Source organism: Grampus griseus (genome assembly GCF_964374135.1).
Source record: "Grampus griseus genome assembly, chromosome: X".
Lineage (NCBI taxonomy): Eukaryota > Metazoa > Chordata > Mammalia > Artiodactyla > Delphinidae > Grampus > Grampus griseus.
The window spans coordinates 42,474,376-42,490,318 of record NC_138999.1 but is presented as its reverse complement, the minus strand read 5'-3'; the positions used below and the strand labels follow the sequence as shown (position 1 = coordinate 42,490,318).

The 15,943-nt window shown below is 52.0% G+C and overlaps 3 protein-coding genes across 5 annotated transcripts; 2 read left to right on the top strand and 1 right to left on the bottom strand.

The window, feature by feature from the left end:
• SLC35A2 (solute carrier family 35 member A2) lies at positions 1–8,022 on the top strand. Of its 3 annotated transcripts, none has more exons than XM_082681038.1 (5): positions 1–127; positions 1,639–1,821; positions 4,611–4,762; positions 6,275–6,421; positions 7,802–8,022. In XM_082681038.1, the coding sequence occupies exons 1-5, from the start codon at positions 37–39 to the stop codon at positions 7,970–7,972; spliced, it is 744 nt and encodes a 247-aa protein (XP_082537164.1). In that variant the 5' UTR covers positions 1–36; the 3' UTR covers positions 7,973–8,022. The 3 variants fall into 3 exon arrangements, with proteins under 3 accessions (XP_082537164.1, XP_082537162.1, XP_082537163.1); XM_082681036.1 differs by having other exon boundaries at positions 5,685–6,421; positions 7,802–7,954; XM_082681037.1 differs by lacking the exon at positions 1,639–1,821 and having other exon boundaries at positions 20–127; positions 5,685–6,421; positions 7,802–7,954.
• Positions 8,023–8,154: 132 nt separating this feature from the next.
• On the bottom strand, positions 8,155–11,627 carry PQBP1 (polyglutamine binding protein 1). Its single transcript, XM_082681386.1, has 7 exons — positions 11,504–11,627; positions 11,021–11,105; positions 9,555–9,666; positions 9,246–9,358; positions 8,780–9,064; positions 8,524–8,587; positions 8,155–8,353 (listed from the first exon to the last, which is right to left on the bottom strand). Exons 2-7 carry the CDS (start codon positions 11,085–11,087, stop codon positions 8,197–8,199), a joined length of 798 nt encoding a protein of 265 aa, XP_082537512.1. The 5' UTR covers positions 11,088–11,105; positions 11,504–11,627; the 3' UTR covers positions 8,155–8,196.
• Positions 11,628–11,772: 145 nt separating this feature from the next.
• Positions 11,773–15,563, top strand: TIMM17B (translocase of inner mitochondrial membrane 17B). Its single transcript, XM_082681471.1, has 6 exons — positions 11,773–11,866; positions 12,646–12,745; positions 13,795–13,858; positions 14,781–14,909; positions 14,996–15,106; positions 15,197–15,563. Exons 1-6 carry the CDS (start codon positions 11,841–11,843, stop codon positions 15,283–15,285), a joined length of 519 nt encoding a protein of 172 aa, XP_082537597.1. The 5' UTR covers positions 11,773–11,840; the 3' UTR covers positions 15,286–15,563.
• The last annotated feature ends 380 nt before the right edge of the window (positions 15,564–15,943 follow it).

The window sequence follows — 15,943 nt, the reverse complement described above, 5'->3', positions numbered from 1 at the left end:
ACTGTTGCCGAGGGGACGGGCCAGGCAGATGCCAACATGGCAGCGGTGGGGTCCGGCGGTTCCCCCGCGGCGGCCGGGCCAGGGGTGGTCTCTGCAGGGATGTTGGAGCCTGGGACCACGACTGCGGGTGAGACAGGCTGTGGCTGAGCAGTCGGCGGCGGGCCGGGGGGTGGGATCGCGGGGGGGTCAGAAAGGTTCCTCACTGAGGCGAGAGGGAGCATCCCGTACGGACCAACCTATGTGTGGGGAGTGGGAGGGTGGGAGGAGGACGTGTGTTTTGGGGGCGCGGAAGAGACCATTCTGAGGGTGATGGGGAGGTCCCTTCTGCAAATGGGGAGTAGAGACCATTCTGAGTTGGAGGCGGGTGTTTCCTTTTGGGGAGGCTAAGACCACTAAGACCATTCTGAGTGTGTGTGGGGGTCCGTCCTTATACAAGGGAGAGACCATTCTGAGAGCGGGAGAGTTCTTCCTTACAGAAGGGAGGAGCTGTTCTGAGGGAGGTGGTTTCTTCCTTGTAAAGGGACAGGGGTATTGTGAGTTAGGGTGGGGCAGGTTCTTCCTTATATGACTTAGAATGTTTTGAGGATAGGGATGTCCATTATATGGGGAGAAGACCATTCTAGGGGTCCCTTCCTGATGGAGATAGTTCATTGTATGTTGCAGTGGGAGGGGCCTTCCTTATATGGCGGAGAAAGGACGTTCTGAGGGTGCCAGGCCATTCCTTATAACGGGGAGAGTTCATTGTGAGTGTGAGCAGGACAAGGGATAATTCCTTGGGTGGGGGTATGCGGTGGTGGGAGGATGATTGGTGTATAGGGAAATATTTCCTTATATCGTTAAGGGACCCAGACCATTCTTAGTGGAGTAACCATTTACTACATGGGGTTCAATCCTTTGGACAGTGAGGGAATCATTTCTTATATTTGTTAGACCATTCTGGGGCAGGGAGGAATCAGTCATCATAGGCGGGAGGGGTTGGAGAGACCATTCTGAGTGTAAGGGAATGGAATAATTTAGATGAGAGAACGTTCCTTAAGGGATGGACATGCCTTATATACAGTGGTCTCATTCCTTGTATTAGGGTATCGTTTTTCACATGAGACAATCATTCACTAAATAGAACCATCATTTCATATAAATATTTGGTTGTTCATCCATAAAATGGGAACACTGATAGTTCATTCAGAGATCAGAGCCATGTAGGGGTCTGTTGAGGTGATCCATATAAATCCCTTATCCCAATGATAGGCACGCAGTAAGCACTCAATAAATGTCGAGGATGCAGTTGGTATTCTGCCCAGGGCAGGGTTGCTTCTCACTCAGGGGAGGGAGAGAGAGGGCTGAGGTGGGTGTCCAGGACCTGCCCCACCCATTTCCTGACACCTCAGCAAGGATTCCAGGTATGGGCTGGACAGGGAGAGGCCCACTTCTCCCTTGCTGGCTCTTCCTGCCTGTGGCTGAGGCAGTGGAAGCTGGCAGGGATGAGACTCACGTTGGGTCAGGATAGGCAGGCAGAAGGAGGAAGTAGCGGTGGCTAGGAGGATCCTGGTTGAGAAAGGAGAGGGGAGGGTGGTAGTGTGGTTATGCCACAGCAGCTTTTGACCCCTTCTTCCCCCTTACTCCTTCCATTCCCCACAGCTCACCGGCGCCTCAAATACATATCCCTAGCTGTGCTGGTGGTCCAGAATGCCTCCCTCATCCTCAGCATCCGCTATGCCCGCACATTGCCTGGGGACCGCTTCTTTGCCACCACTGCTGTGGTCATGGCTGAAGTGCTCAAAGGTCTCACTTGCCTGCTGCTGCTCTTCGCACAGAAGAGGGGTATGAGCCAGGGAGAGGGGCTGCAGGGAGGGGGGCTGCATTGGAGTCGGTGGGTGGCAGTGTGTGTGTGTGTGTGTGTGTGTGTGTGTGTGTGTGTGTGTGTGTGTGTGTGTGTGTGTGTGTGTACGTACCCGCTCCCACGTGGAGGGTTTGGTTGGGGGATTATCTCTGTGTCTATGAAAATGCCTGGGGACTGTGTAAGTGTGGCTTGGCTGCCTTGTACCTCCAGCTATGAGTAGCTGCATCCACATGTTTATACCCCTAACTCCCCAGGAGCTGGCCAGTAAACACTGAAGGAATGAGACAGTCTGTGCCCATAAGGTAGCAGGTGACCCTTACATGATGATTTATTGATTTCTCTCTAACTTTTCATTATGGAGAATTTCAAACACAAAATCAGAGAAAATAATAAAATGGTAAAATATCCATGTCCCATCACCGAGATTCAACAATGATCAACTCGTGGCCACTCTGCCATTAAACAGCATCAGTGATTATCCACTCACTACCAATCTATGTGTCTGTTTACCTACTCTGCACCTTGATATATATTTTTTTTTAATTTTTTTTTTTTTGCGGTACGCAGGCCTCTCACTGTTGTGGCCTCTCCCGTTGCGGAGCACAGCCTCCGGACGCGCAGGCTCAGCGGCCATTGCTCACGGGTCCAGCCGCTCCGCGGCATGTGGGATCTTCCCGGACCGGGGCACGAACCCGTGTCCCCTGCATCGGCAGGCGGACTCTCAACCACTACGCCGCCGGGGAAGCCCCACCTTGTTATATTGAAGTATGTCCCACATGAAGTATTATTTTGAAGTAAATTCCCTCTTATTATCTTGAGTAAATATTTCGGTACATTTAAAATAATGACTTCAATCAGTCATGACTGCTAGAAATCATACATCAAAAACTTAACAATAATTTTTTAAGTTAATCAAATAATCAAATATCCAGTCAGTGTTCAAATTCGTAATGATTTCTCAAATGTCATAAAAGTTTTAAAAATTTTGTTTGAATCAGGTTTATATAAAGTCAGTGCTTTGTAATTGGTTGGTGTCTTCTAGGTCGGCTAGCCTCTAGTTTCCCCTCCAACTGTTTTTTTTTCTCTCTGCAGTTAATTTCTCGAAGACATAAGGTTGTTTGTCTTGTAGACTTCGGGTCTCCTGGATTTTGCTGAGTGCCTCCCACTGGTCTCATTTAACATGTTCTTCTGTCCTCTATATTTCCTATAAGTTGAATTTATTTACTAACTTAAACACCTCCCCAAAGGCCTTCTTTAAAATGTTGCCCAGTCATTTCTCTATAAAGGCCTCGCATGCAGCTCTGCCCTAGGTATTTACACTGAAGAAAGCATTCTCACCCACTCATTAGCTCCAGGGCCCTGGGAGGCAGCAGTTTAGGAACTCATCTGCTCTGTTCTAGATTGAGTCTGAGACGGTTCGAGTGAACACTGTGGCAGGCCATGTTCTGGCTGTGGAGGTGGACATGTTAGCGATGCAGACGTGCATCTTGCCCTCAGGGGGCTGATATTTTAGATGGGGAGAAACAAATAGCTACAGGTTAATCACAGCTTTCATCTCTTATCTACAATTTCAGCAACCCCCCCCCGTTTTATTTTTTTAGTTTTCTCATTTGGTGTGAATGTGTCCACGGGTCACTGCAGAAATATGAATGTGCTTGATTACGGTGTGCAGCGCCATATACGTTGTGTGTGTTATGTGAAATGTATAGCATATATGCCGTGTTACCTTTCTAACACCTGGACATTCTTGAACACCCAAACCCCTGGGCCCAGGGAATTTGGGTAAAGGGTTAGAGGTTGATAGTTACTCCTGGGATTAATGCCATGAAGGGAAAGGGCAGGGTTTTGTGAATGAGCATCAGCAGGAGTTCCTGCAGTAACCTTGTGCAGTGGTTGTGGGGTTTTCCCTGAGGAGGGACACTCAGATGAGTCTTAAAAGATGAACTGCAAAAAAGTGGGGTGAGATTTGCAAAGGTCTTATTATATAGGAAATTAGTCTCATTTATTGATTGGAGCAGGTCCCAACCAGACTTTCTGCTTTAGAGTCAAGCCTGCATTCTTCCATGTGACAGGGGCAAATGCTTGGTGTGTGTGGGGCTGACAGAAGGAGGCGGCCAAGTGGAAGATGGCCCCTGCCCTCAGGCAGCTCTCAGGCTAGGAAGGAACTAGGAAAAGTCTAAAAGTTGAGTCTAAGGAACTTCCCTGGCAGTCCAGTAGTTAAGGCTTCGCCTTCCAATGCAGGGGGTGTGGGTTCGTTCGATCCCTGGTCAGGGAGCTAAGATCACACATGGCTCGCGGCCAAAAAACCAAAATGTAAAACAGAAGCAATATTGTACAAATTCAATGAAGACTTTAAAAATGGTCCACATCAAAAAAATCTTTAAAAAAAATAAAAGCTGAGTCTAAAACTTTCCCTCTGCTTGGTAAATAGCTTTCCACCCACACTCCTAGAGCTTCTACTTCACAAGCTCCTAGTTAGTGCTGATTATTTCATTGCACAAACTGTACTGAGTGCTTGCCCTGGGACTTTGTGCCAGGGAGGTGGGCTCTAAGATGAGTGAAATATGGTCTGTGATTCTCAGACTGAGTATCCGAAAGGCTTGCTGGAGACATGTTTGTACTCTAGAGAAACCGAGAGTGCAGACCTCATTCTAGCCCTCAGGGAGTCGGAGTGTGGTGGGGAGACACAGGACCAGGCCCAGTCCTGTCCTTTAGAGGATCCCCATCTTTGGAAGTCAGCGCTAAACAGGGCTCTCCTCCCTCCACCTAGGTAACGTGAAGCACCTGGTTCTTTTCCTCCACGAGGCTGTCCTGGTGCAGTATGTGGACACACTCAAGCTCGCAGTGCCCTCTCTCATCTACACCTTGCAGAATAACCTCCAGTATGTTGCCATCTCCAACCTGCCAGCTGCCACTTTCCAGGTGAGCCCCAAGCCCAGGAACTGGCTGGGGTGGGGGATATAGGATGTTGGGGAGGGAGGGCTGCAGAGAGCGGGGGCTGTGTTTCCTCCAGAATGTCCTTGGATCTTCCTCAACCTCGGTTTCCTCATCTGTGAGAACTGGGAATGGAAATGGTAATAGTAGCTACTCACTGAGATGACTAAAAGAAGTAATATCTGGGAAGAGCCCTTGGTTGGTGATGGATAAGCTTTAGGCTATTTACAAGCAACCTTTAAGATGGTTAAAGAGCCTGGATTCTGGGGCCAGGCTGCCTGGGTTCAAATCCCAGCTCTGCTACTTTCCAGCTGTGTGATATTGGGCAAGTCACGTAACCTCTCCATCTCATCTTTAAATTGGACATTACAATAACACACTTCATATGTGAGGATTAAACGAATTCATGTGAAGTGCTTAGACCCACACCTGGCACATAGTAAGCTCTATGTAAATGTTTACTGACGTCATTTCATGGCTGATTCATTTGTATCAACACATCCTTATCAAGACCTCCCTCATCAGGATGTTTACCATTCATTCATTACCTGCTGTGTGAGGTGCTTCACATACATCAGTTGTATTTACAGATGGTATGTCAGGGCTCAGACAGGGCAAGTGCTTTGTCCCTCGTCACACAGCTAGGACATGGGGTTGGGATGTGGACCTGGGTGTGGCCCAGGACGTCCTTGCACAGCCATCCTCCTGTGTGCTTTCTGGGAGGCGCCTCAGAGCTATTTAGCCACATCTCAGTCAGTGGCCAGTGGCTGGATATTTTTGCTGTTTTTATGGTTATCTACCCCACCCTGTCCCTCCATTGTGCCTGGGGGCCCACAGTGGGTGCCGTCCCCCACATGTACATGTTGGGGGTCGGAAGCAGCCCTCAGTGTCTTCCACATGCCACTCGCAGGTCACGTACCAGCTGAAGATCCTGACCACGGCACTGTTCTCCGTGCTTATGCTGAACCGCAGCCTTTCCCGGCTGCAGTGGGCCTCCCTGCTGCTCCTCTTCACCGGAGTCGCCATTGTCCAGGCACAGCAAGCCGGCGGTGGGAGCCCGCGGCCTCTGGATCAGAACCCTGGGGCGGGCCTAGCAGCTGTCGTGGCGTCCTGTCTGTCCTCGGGATTTGCAGGTGTCTACTTTGAGAAGATCCTCAAAGGCAGCTCAGGCTCCGTGTGGCTGCGCAACCTGCAGCTGGGCCTCTTCGGCACAGCCCTGGGCCTGGTGGGGCTCTGGTGGGCCGAGGGCACCGCTGTAGCCCACCGCGGCTTCTTTTTCGGGTACACGCCTGCTGTCTGGGGCGTGGTGCTCAACCAGGCCTTCGGCGGGCTACTGGTGGCTGTTGTCGTCAAGTATGCCGACAATATCCTCAAGGGCTTTGCCACCTCCTTGTCCATTGTGCTGTCCACTGTTGCCTCCATCCGCCTCTTTGGCTTCCACGTGGACCCTTTGTTTGCCCTTGGTGCAGGGCTGGTCATCGGTGCCGTCTACCTCTACAGCCTGCCCCGAGGTGCAGCCAAAGCCATAGCTTCCGCGTCTGCCTCCACCTCTGGGCCCTGCACTCACCAGCAGCCTCCGGGGCAGCCACCGCCACCGCAGCTGTCTTCCCACCGTGGAGACGTCAGCACGGAGCCCTTTCTGCCAAAGTCAGTGCTGGTGAAGTGAGGGCTGGCGGTGGCGGTGGGGGGAGACAGGGAGGGACACTGGGTGGAGGGTGTTGGGCATCTGCAGGACCCAAGTTGCCACCGGGGCCTGGCTCCCATGGGGTTGGAAGGGTCTTTTCTTCCAGGTTCTCGAGAATTCTGGAAGCCTGTGGGACTAGGGCAGGGCATCACGTGAACCCTTCCTTGTAGCCAGGGGTTTTTAGAGCTGCCTCCTCTGTCTCAGTCTAACCTCTTTGGGGACCGGGTTGGGGGTGTTGTTATTCAAGGCTTTTTTTGTCTGCCCCCCTCAGCCAGAGGCGTCCTGTGTCTCATGCCTGGAAGAGTCCCTCCCAGCAATCCCTCCACCTTTGTAGGGACAAATTGGACAAAAATCCTACAACTCCTTAGTAATGACTGATGCCTATGTGTGGGGTTCCGATTCTGATAGCTTGAGGCCTTCTCTCCTCCCTGACAACCACACTGGATCATATTAGTAGCTCTTTTTGTGGCCTTGGGGCAGCTTCCCTAACACAGGGACTTGAAAATGGGCCTCTTGTGAGCACCCAGAGAGAGAGGAAGGGGGGCGACAGCTGAGATTTTTGCATCAGCCCATTCAAGGGGAGGGTGCAGTAGGGGCCATTTGTTTGCGATTTGGGGGTTTGTGGTGTAATCAGATGAATGATCCAGGGTGTGGGAAAAATGGAGAAGGGAGGTCCTTGAAGTGGCCTAATCTCATGGAATCTAAGACACTGTCAGTTGCTGGATGCAGGGTTTTTTTCTAAGATACCCTGAGAGGAAAAATAAAGCTGCCAGCCACACTCATGATACCCCACTGGCTGTACGAGGCACCCTTCATGGGGAGGGGTGTCTTTAAATTGCTGAAATGTGGAACCTGCCCCCTGCACTCCCCAAAGCTTATTGACCCCTTAACTGTCTCCCAGGGTGTATATGGGTGTGTGTGTGTGTGTGTGTGTGTGTGTGTGTGTGTGTGTGTGTGTGTGTGTGTGTGTGTGTGTGTGTGTGTGTGTGTGTGTGTGTGTGTGTGTGTGTGTGTGTGCGCGCACAATGCCTGGGCTGTCTTTGCTATATGTACATAGGGCCGTTGGATCTTTATTTTTGATTAATTTGTTCTGATTTTTTGGTTTGTTTTTTTAAGGAACTGTAATGAACAAATGTCAGGATACCCAATGCCAAATAAAGATATTGTATTTATTTAGTCCACGTGTAGCTTTCTGACCCAGGGTACCCGCTCTCTCCACATGGGCTCTGTTACTAACCCTGGGGACTACCAGCCTCCCTAGTCATCCTTGCTTGCTCAGGACGTCCACCTGCCAGCCCACCCCAGCTTTCTGTGTTTTTCTTTCCTCCCCGTTCCCACCACAGGTTGCTCACCAAGGTGAAGGGTTCCTAGCCGCTGGGATTGAAGACGCTGGCCTGGCCTCACTCTCCCTTCTTGCCCTGGTCCAGCCAGGACCAAACGCTCTGATCAGTACTGGGGGGGGGGGTAGACGCCGAACCCCCTGTCCCCACACCCCCTCTCCCACGCAGGGCTGACATGACTAAACTCTGGCCCAGACAGGACCCAACCACCCCCATGCCCCTGCTACCCCTACACTATTTCTTAGGTGAGTTTTTGTAAATAAAATGTGTTTTGCATCTTGCTGGCTTGGGTTGGGAAGTCTCAAAAGTGTCAGAGAAGGAAGCACTCAGGTCTCGTGGGCATGATCCACCGAAAAGCTTTTATTAAGAACCCCAGGGTGGGCCGGGCTGGGGAAGGTTCAGTCCTGCTGCTTGGTTCGGGAGGCCTCGGCATTGGCCCGGAGCACAGCCCCCGGGGATGGGTAAGGGCGCTGCTGGAAGAGGGGCCCGGCTGCTGTCGTGTCTGCACCCGTCTTGGCCTCATTCCGCTTGGGGAGTCCTGTTGACCACGTGCCCCTGGGGGTGACAAGGGGCGGGGGCGGGAATGTATAATATGTGTACTGTGGCAGGCACCTCCCACCCACCCACAACTGACAAAGGGGGAAAGGAGACAGGAAGAAAGGAACAGTCAGCGGTGCAGTGAGTCAAGGGGAAAAAGGAAGGGCTCTCGAGGGGTGGTCAATTACCGGGGTGCATCTGAGTACGAACTGGGGTCCATGGGGTCTAATTCTTCATCCTTCCGGCTTGCCACTGCGGAAGTAGGTGGCAGAGTGGGGTCTTCGACGGGGGCACAAGGAGTCCCCGATCACCGAGCTCTCCCATCCCCAGAAGAAATGGAGCCTGAGGCTGCCAGGCCCCAGGCTCAGGCACTCGTGTGAAGCCAAGCGAGGGCTTCCTTACACTGTGCCCCCCTGGTGCCCCCGTTGCCTCACCCCAGCTTACCCTTCTTGCTCTTGGGGTAGGGAGCCAGCTCCTCCCGGCGATGGTGGCGCCGTTCTTTGCCCTCTTCCCGGTCCACCTTGTCATACCCGCGGTCCCGGTCCCGATCCCTGTCCCGCTCTCTCTCTCTGTCCACCTTGTCATAACCACGCTCCCGGTCTCTGTCAGACTTCTCATGGCTCCGTTCTGACTTCTCATGGCCGCGTTCTGACTTCTCGTGACCTCGGTCCGATTTCTCGTGGCCCCGGTCCGATTTCTCATGGCTCCGATCCAACTTCTCCTCAGCATCTGGGGACACGAAAGCCTTGTGACCTTCCTCCTGCCACCTCAGGACCCAGCAGCCTCTGCCTTCAACAGCCTCCTTTGCCTGGGGCTGGGTCTGCCTGGTCTTACCCGCCCTGGTCTTTTACCTGACCCCTCCTGGAGAACTGCAAGAACACTCGAGGCACCCTTGTATCTGCCAACTCACCTGCATTACTGCTCCTGAGCTTCTTGGCAGATTTGGAAACAACGGAGTTGGGATCATGTGGGGACAGCCAGGACACAAGGTCTGTGTCCACATTCCAGTAGTAAGGGAGCCCGCTGCAGGGCAGTGGAGGGAGGGAGGGAGAGAAGGAATGTCAGCACAGATATCCTCTCCTTGTAGCCTCAACTCTCGTCTCCCCGATCTCTGCCTGTACCTGCCCCATGCCAGGACCCTACAGGGAGGGACCCCCAGATGTCTTCCTTTGTGGTCCCCATTTGCCCCCAGCCCACCCCGCTGCATCCCCAGACTCACCAGGAAGGGTCAAACACCTTGTACCAGCTTGGTGGCAGGCCCTCCAACCGGGTAGCCTCATAGTCCACAGGATCATCATCATAGTCCTCGGCAATGATCTCTTCCTCCGGTTCTGGCAGGACAAGGAGGAAAGGAGGACAGCAGTAAGGACCAGAGGGATCCCCATCCTGCAGTCAGGGCCTGGGGAGACACACTCACATTCACATGGACCACGTGTGTGTGCCAGGTCTCAAGTGCCCTAAAAAATATTGCTCACATTCCAAATCCAAGTATCTGAATATTAGGATTTACCAAAAAATTTACCCAAATCTGTTCTGTTTCTGGGTTCAGATATGACATAATGTTACCTGAACTTATCTGGCTTGGCGAATATGAGGTTTCTGACTCCGGTATATTGACTAGCAAGTTTGGATAGCAAGGGATTTATCCAAACGCTTCTCTGAATCTATTCAGTTCCTGAGGCCTACAACTGTTGTCAGTTACTATCAACAGAATGAAAAAGGTGTATGAGTACCTGGACCTCCATAGGTCTATCATAGATTTCACCTATAGCTAACAATGAAATGTATATGTCAGCAACAGCAGAGTGCCTGTCACACAACAGGCCCAAAATAGATGTCAGCTATAATCATCGGTATTGTTAGTAAGATATATACAATCAGCACAGGGCCTGGTACCAACAGCCTTAAAGTAAATGTCATATCAATGATCATTATCAGTATTATTAACCAAAGATCTATGCTTGGCACACAACAGGCTTGTAATAGATGTCACTTATCAATAAAGTGAAAATAAGATGAGTTTTCCAGTACCTGGAACACCCTAGCCCAAACTAGATGCCAGCTTTTGCTATTACTTACAATAAGGTAGAAATACTAGCAACAGCAGCACAGTAGGCTGAAATGATAGATCCTATCATTATTTTATATACTGTTCACCATAATGTGTATGACACTTCAAGTAGACCCAAAATACATGTCAGCTATTGATACGGTGAACAATAAGGTATATATCACCAGCACAGTGCCTGGCTCCACAGTAGGTCTAAAATAATGTTATCTATTAGTATGGTAAAGAGCAAAGTATTAGCATCCTGCCACTGTGCTTGGCCCACAGGAGGCTGCGGTAGATGTCAGCTTCTGTCAACTGTTACTATCCTTACTATTAGATAATTTGTAACCACTTCCAGGGATTGATGGATGGATTAAACTTGGGATATAGAAGACCCAAAAATACACGTCAACTGTCAGTATTATTAAGGATGAAATGTCTATTCCCCGTCCCCACCCGCCTCCTCATACGGTAGGAATGGGTGTCAGGAATACGCATTGTTAACAATGAAATGCCTGCCACCCCACTGCTTGGTGCGAAGTAGGTCCATGCTAGGTATCAAGTGGCAGTATCAACAACAAAGTGCCTGTCAAGCCTGCCACATTGGTAGGCCTATCTGCTCTTAGCTCTCTCACCGGGCTCCAGATGTTTGAGAATGCCTCTCTTGGCCAAGCGGGTCTGCAGCGCAACGGGCAGCGGCATAGCGGATAGCAGACAGACCTAGGGAAGAACAGACAGACCAAAAAGCAGCTCAGATGAGGACTGAATCTGATCTTGTAACTAAGCGCCTCCCCTCAGCAAGTACTCATCTGGACCCCCACCTACACTAGGAGCTGGGCGACAGACCCTACGCTAAAAGGTGGAAGGGATAAATGGCAATATCACCAAAACTCTCACCAACCCTCCTCTCCCGGGCCGGGTGCTCCAGGACCGGGTTCCTCTCCCAGGCCCAGGCTCCGCCCACTGCCACAGGGGCCAAACGCGGCTGCCCCTCGCCCCAGAAATGGGCTCACCCAACTTCCCCCGAAGACTACCGGGTGGAAGGAACCAAGGCGCTGGGATGGGGGAGCAGAGTGCAACACCTCCAGCTCCAAAAAATGCGCCCACCCCGACATTACCAATACAGTCACGCGGGTAGTGGAAAGCTGACAGACTGGCCGTCTCTCTCTCGTCGCTTCTATGAGTGCCAGGACTACACGACTCTCTTCTCCCAAACCCCAGAACGAGGTCCTCTCCCTCCGAGCCTGGAGGAAACTGGGCTAAGCTCAGGCTGCGGCGAAAGGATGACACAAACTTGGCTGGCCAATGAGAGTGCCCCTTGGTCTGACTTCTTCTGGTGAAACGACCCAATCATTGCCCTGGAATAGGTGGAAAGCTCGAACGCCTGTGTGCATTTACGGTGGGGGCGTGGCTCGCCCGCGGTTTAGTCAGACTGCGCGGCCGGACGCCGGCGCCATGGAGGAGTACGCTCGGGAGCCTTGGTACGGCGAGGGGCGCAGGCCTCGGGACTGTTGCTGGGGCGCCACGGCCAGCGGTGGGAGGCGGGCGGGGGAGGCATCGGCCACACAGCGCCACGTCCCAGACTCGGGAGACTCTTAGACGTTTGTTGTCTCCTTCTGCTCCCCTCCCCTTCCTCCTACTGGGGCTCCGTTAAGAGGGGCCACAACTGTGTGCCTAAAGGAGAAGGTGCGGTGCAAGGACGAACCACTCCACGTTTCCCTTGCCTTCGTACCTCCCAGTCTCTCTTTGTTAACGAAAAGACACGCTGGTCGAATCCATTCCAGCCGAGGGGGTGGTGCGGTATTGAGCGGTGCTGGATCATCCCCCCGGTCTGCGATTGGTTTTTCCCAGTTGTACGGGTTTAAAAAAAAAAAAAAGAGGGCGTGGCTTGGTTGGACGTGCTCATTGTGGGAAAGGGGGGTGCGAGCCCGTTCTGCTTTAGTAACAGTGCTAGCTTAACACTTCTGTAGCGCTTATTTAAACTTGCCAACTCTTTGCTTGTTATCAATTCATTTAATCATTGATAGTAGTAAAGCGGTTGATTTCTTGGTTGGCTGCGAAGGGGAGGGGCGGACAGGGCAAAGACTAATATTTTCCCTCCTTCGCACTATTTCTTGCTTAAATGAGGGGGAGAATAATCTATTATCTGAAATTCTGCTTCCCATTTGGGTGACTTAGTCTCTCCCAGTTGGAAAGAGTCATTGTGACATGGCAAGAGGGAGGGCTCACATTAACCCCATCCTCCCCTTCCCGCTTGCAGCCCATGGCGAATTGTGGATGATTGCGGTGGCGCCTTCACTATGGGTGTTATCGGCGGTGGAGTCTTCCAGGCCATTAAGGGCTTCCGCAATGCCCCTGTCGTGAGTCCTGGCCTTCCCTGGGTGGCGCGGGGGTCCTGCCCTGCCCACATGGGATACTGTTCTGAAAACTGCTTGGAGCTGCTAGTCACATGCACTTATTCATTCTGGTGCCTGCTCACCTACTATATGCCAGGCCTGGCTCCAGGATCTGGAAGTTTGGAGGAACTGCAAACATGACCTCTGCCCCTCACCCCCCACCCAACTGGAGCTCCTCTGTGGAAATGCTGTGATGTCAAAAGGGTCATCACCAAAACCTAAATGTGTGTGTGCAAAGCCAGTCAGATTTTACCTAGAGGCAGATTCTGGGTTGGAAGCCTGGATAGAGGGAAGTGACAGGAGTTTAATTGGCAGGAGGAGGACAGCCTTAAAGCTGAGAAAATGCTTTTAATTTAACGTAATCTATTCCCTCTCTCTCTCACTCTCTATCTCTGACAACCCCCCTCCCCTTCCTGGGAGACCTCATCAAATGTCATGACTTTAAATGCCATGCATTTGTCAAGGTCTCTGTAATTTCTCTGTCTAGCCCCGTCCCTCCCCTCATCTCCTGGAGCTCTCTTTCCTGGATCTTTGTCCAGGTTTCTCCCTCTTATCCTCAAGGTCTCAGCATAAATGCCCCCCTCCTTAAAGAGGTCTTTCCTGACCCTTCAGCCACTGTCATAGCTCTTTTTCCTATTTCCTCTAGCGTTCTTATTGCTGTCTGAAGCTGTCTTATCTGTACGCTTATTTAGGATCTGTCTCCCCCACTATAATGTGAGCTCTGAGAACGTAGGGGCCAGGTCTACCTTGTTTACTGCTGTATCCCTGCACACAGCATGGTGCCTGGCACATAGGTGCTAAGTAATGAATGAATGAATGATTTCTCATCCCAGCTCTTAGAGCACCTATATTGGGGTGCTCCCCAGCCCCCTAGTTCTTGGCCCCTTCCCCACATCTCTACCCCTGATACCCCTCCAGGTTTCCTGCCCCCATCCCTCTCTTAAAAGCTAGAAACCTTGTCTGCCAGTGGCCTCAACCGGGCTCTGATTCCCTTCCTCCTCACTTTCCTCCAGGGAATTCGGCACCGAATGAGAGGCAGTGTCAACGCTGTGAGGATCCGAGCCCCTCAGATTGGAGGTGAGAGGTTTGGGGAGACAGATGTGATAACAGAGTTGAGCTGGTTGCTCCTTTGAGTCTAGACTGCAAGTTGGGGGGTCCAGATTCTAGTCCCACCTCTGCCTGGGACTTCCTGGGGGAGTGACGTTTCCCAGCAATTTCATATGGGTGAGTTCTGGAGTTTAAATCCAGGCCCTGGCTCTTCCCTGCTGTGTGATCTTGGGCTAGTGGCTTAACCTCTCTGAACCTCATCTGCAACATGGGGATGACAAAACAATAAGTTCTGTAATTTATGTAACTTAGGTAGTACTTACTAAGTGCTGGTTGCTCTGTTAAGCGCTTTGATAGTATTAACTAATATAAATTTTCAGAAGTCAAGTAACATGCAGTGTGTAGATCAGGTCCTGGCACACAGTAAGACTTGAGTAAACATTTTAACTATTGTATTGTTAACTGGCTTTGCTAACCCCTTTCCTTCTCCCTGAAACCAAGGTCAGAATTCCAGTTTTGTGTGGTAGTTACAAAGATCAAAGTTGCTCTGTTAAAAGCCATATAGAAGGGAGTTCCCTGGTGGCCTGGTGGTTAGGATTCCGGGCTTTCATTGCCGTCACCCAGGTTCAATCCCTGGTCAGAGAACTGAGAGGAATGAGTGCATGGCGGGGCCAAGAAAAAAGCCATATAGAAGCAGATAAATCTGCCCGTAAAATACTTGTCAGCCCCCTGTGAAGGTGAAAGGAGTGCCGATGGCAATTACAGACAGATTGAAGGAGGTACCACAGAGACAGATGGGGGCTCTCCCCTAGGAGTTTGCCATCTGCCTTTGCCTCTGGGTTTTTCCCCCCGTTCTTTGCCAGAGCATTCAAGCCTTGGGAGTCCCTGGACCCTGAGCCGTATATTCTGGGGATTCCCCACAAACACTAATTAGGCTGTGGTCCCTCAACAGGTAGCTTCGCAGTGTGGGGGGGCCTGTTCTCCACCATCGACTGCGGTCTGGTGCGGCTGCGGGGCAAGGAAGATCCCTGGAACTCCATCACCAGTGGAGCATTGACCGGGGCTGTGCTGGCTGCCCGCAGTGAGTGCCCCATCCCCAGGCCCCAGCCCCTTCCACCCTGTTCTGCCTGCTCTCACCTGTCTCCCTGTGCCTCCTCATTCCTCCAGGTGGCCCATTGGCCATGGTGGGCTCAGCAATGATGGGAGGCATTCTGTTGGCCCTCATCGAGGGTGTTGGCATCCTCCTCACTCGCTACACTGCCCAGCAGTTCCGCAATGGTGAGTTCCTGGTGAAGCTGGCCAGGGAGAGGTGGGAAATGCTCTGCCTTGCCTCCTCCACTCATCTTTATCCAATTCTCCCTGCTCCAGCACCCCCATTCCTGGAGGACCCCAGCCAGCTGCCCCCTAAGGAGGGTACCCCAGCCCCAGGCTACCCCAGCTATCAGCAATACCACTGAGGAAGTGACCGCCTGTCATCGCCACCGTGGGAGCTCCTCCTTGGTTCCCTCCGCGATGATCTACCTCGAAGGGAGGGCTGGCTCCCGGTTGGCCCTGGGACCCTCCAGAGAGGGCCTCTACTCTGTTCCCTTATCCCAGGTTGGGGGTGGGGCACCCCAGCTGCCCTGATGGGTGGGTCCCTTCTCTCTCAGGCACCCCAGCCCCCACTCATATGTAACAAGCTCTCACCCCAGTCCCTTTGCATGGCGCCCTGATCAGTATTTAAAGCCAGTTTTGAAATGCCTATGTATGTACTCCTTGAGCCACCCATTGGAGCTGCTCACTAGGACAAGGGGTAGAGCCCTCTTCAGGGACTTGGGAGCCCTAGGATTTGGAGTCCCACAGAGAGTGGGCTCTAGTAAAGGTTTGTGGGATGAATGTGTAGGAGGGGGAATGAATCCAGATGTGAATAGTACATGAATAAGGGGGCCAAGTGTTGAATCACAAGCAGACGGAAGAGGAACAGGCTTGGGAAAGAAATGAGTGAACACAGGATTGCTGGGGTAGAGGGGTGGTTCAGCATGCGGCACCTCTGACCCCTCTCCCCCATGTCCCCATTGCAAAGACTGGGAAGTCTGACCTCACAGTGAACTCTGTCTTTCTGAATACCAGTCACCC

Excerpts from the sequence above, each read along its gene's own strand:
- SLC35A2 (XM_082681036.1), top strand. The coding sequence starts at position 37 with ATGGCAGCGGTGGGGTCCGGCGGTTCCCCCGCGGCGGCCGGGCCAGGG. Across the intron at positions 128-1,638 it reads GCCTGGGACCACGACTGCGG|CTCACCGGCGCCTCAAATAC; the intron begins GTGAGACAGGCT and ends CATTCCCCACAG. Across the intron at positions 6,422-7,801 it reads ACGGAGCCCTTTCTGCCAAA|GTTGCTCACCAAGGTGAAGG; the intron begins GTCAGTGCTGGT and ends TTCCCACCACAG.
- PQBP1 (XM_082681386.1), bottom strand. The coding sequence starts at position 11,087 with ATGCCGCTGCCCGTTGCGCTGCAGACCCGCTTGGCCAAGAGAGGCATT. Across the intron at positions 9,359-9,554 it reads AAGGTGTTTGACCCTTCCTG|CGGGCTCCCTTACTACTGGA; the intron begins GTGAGTCTGGGG and ends ACTGCCCTGCAG. Across the intron at positions 8,354-8,523 it reads TCGTACTCAGATGCACCCCG|GGGCACGTGGTCAACAGGAC; the intron begins GTAATTGACCAC and ends TGTCACCCCCAG.
- TIMM17B (XM_082681471.1), top strand. The coding sequence starts at position 11,841 with ATGGAGGAGTACGCTCGGGAGCCTTG. Across the intron at positions 13,859-14,780 it reads CCGAGCCCCTCAGATTGGAG|GTAGCTTCGCAGTGTGGGGG; the intron begins GTGAGAGGTTTG and ends GTCCCTCAACAG. Across the intron at positions 14,910-14,995 it reads GGCTGTGCTGGCTGCCCGCA|GTGGCCCATTGGCCATGGTG; the intron begins GTGAGTGCCCCA and ends TCATTCCTCCAG.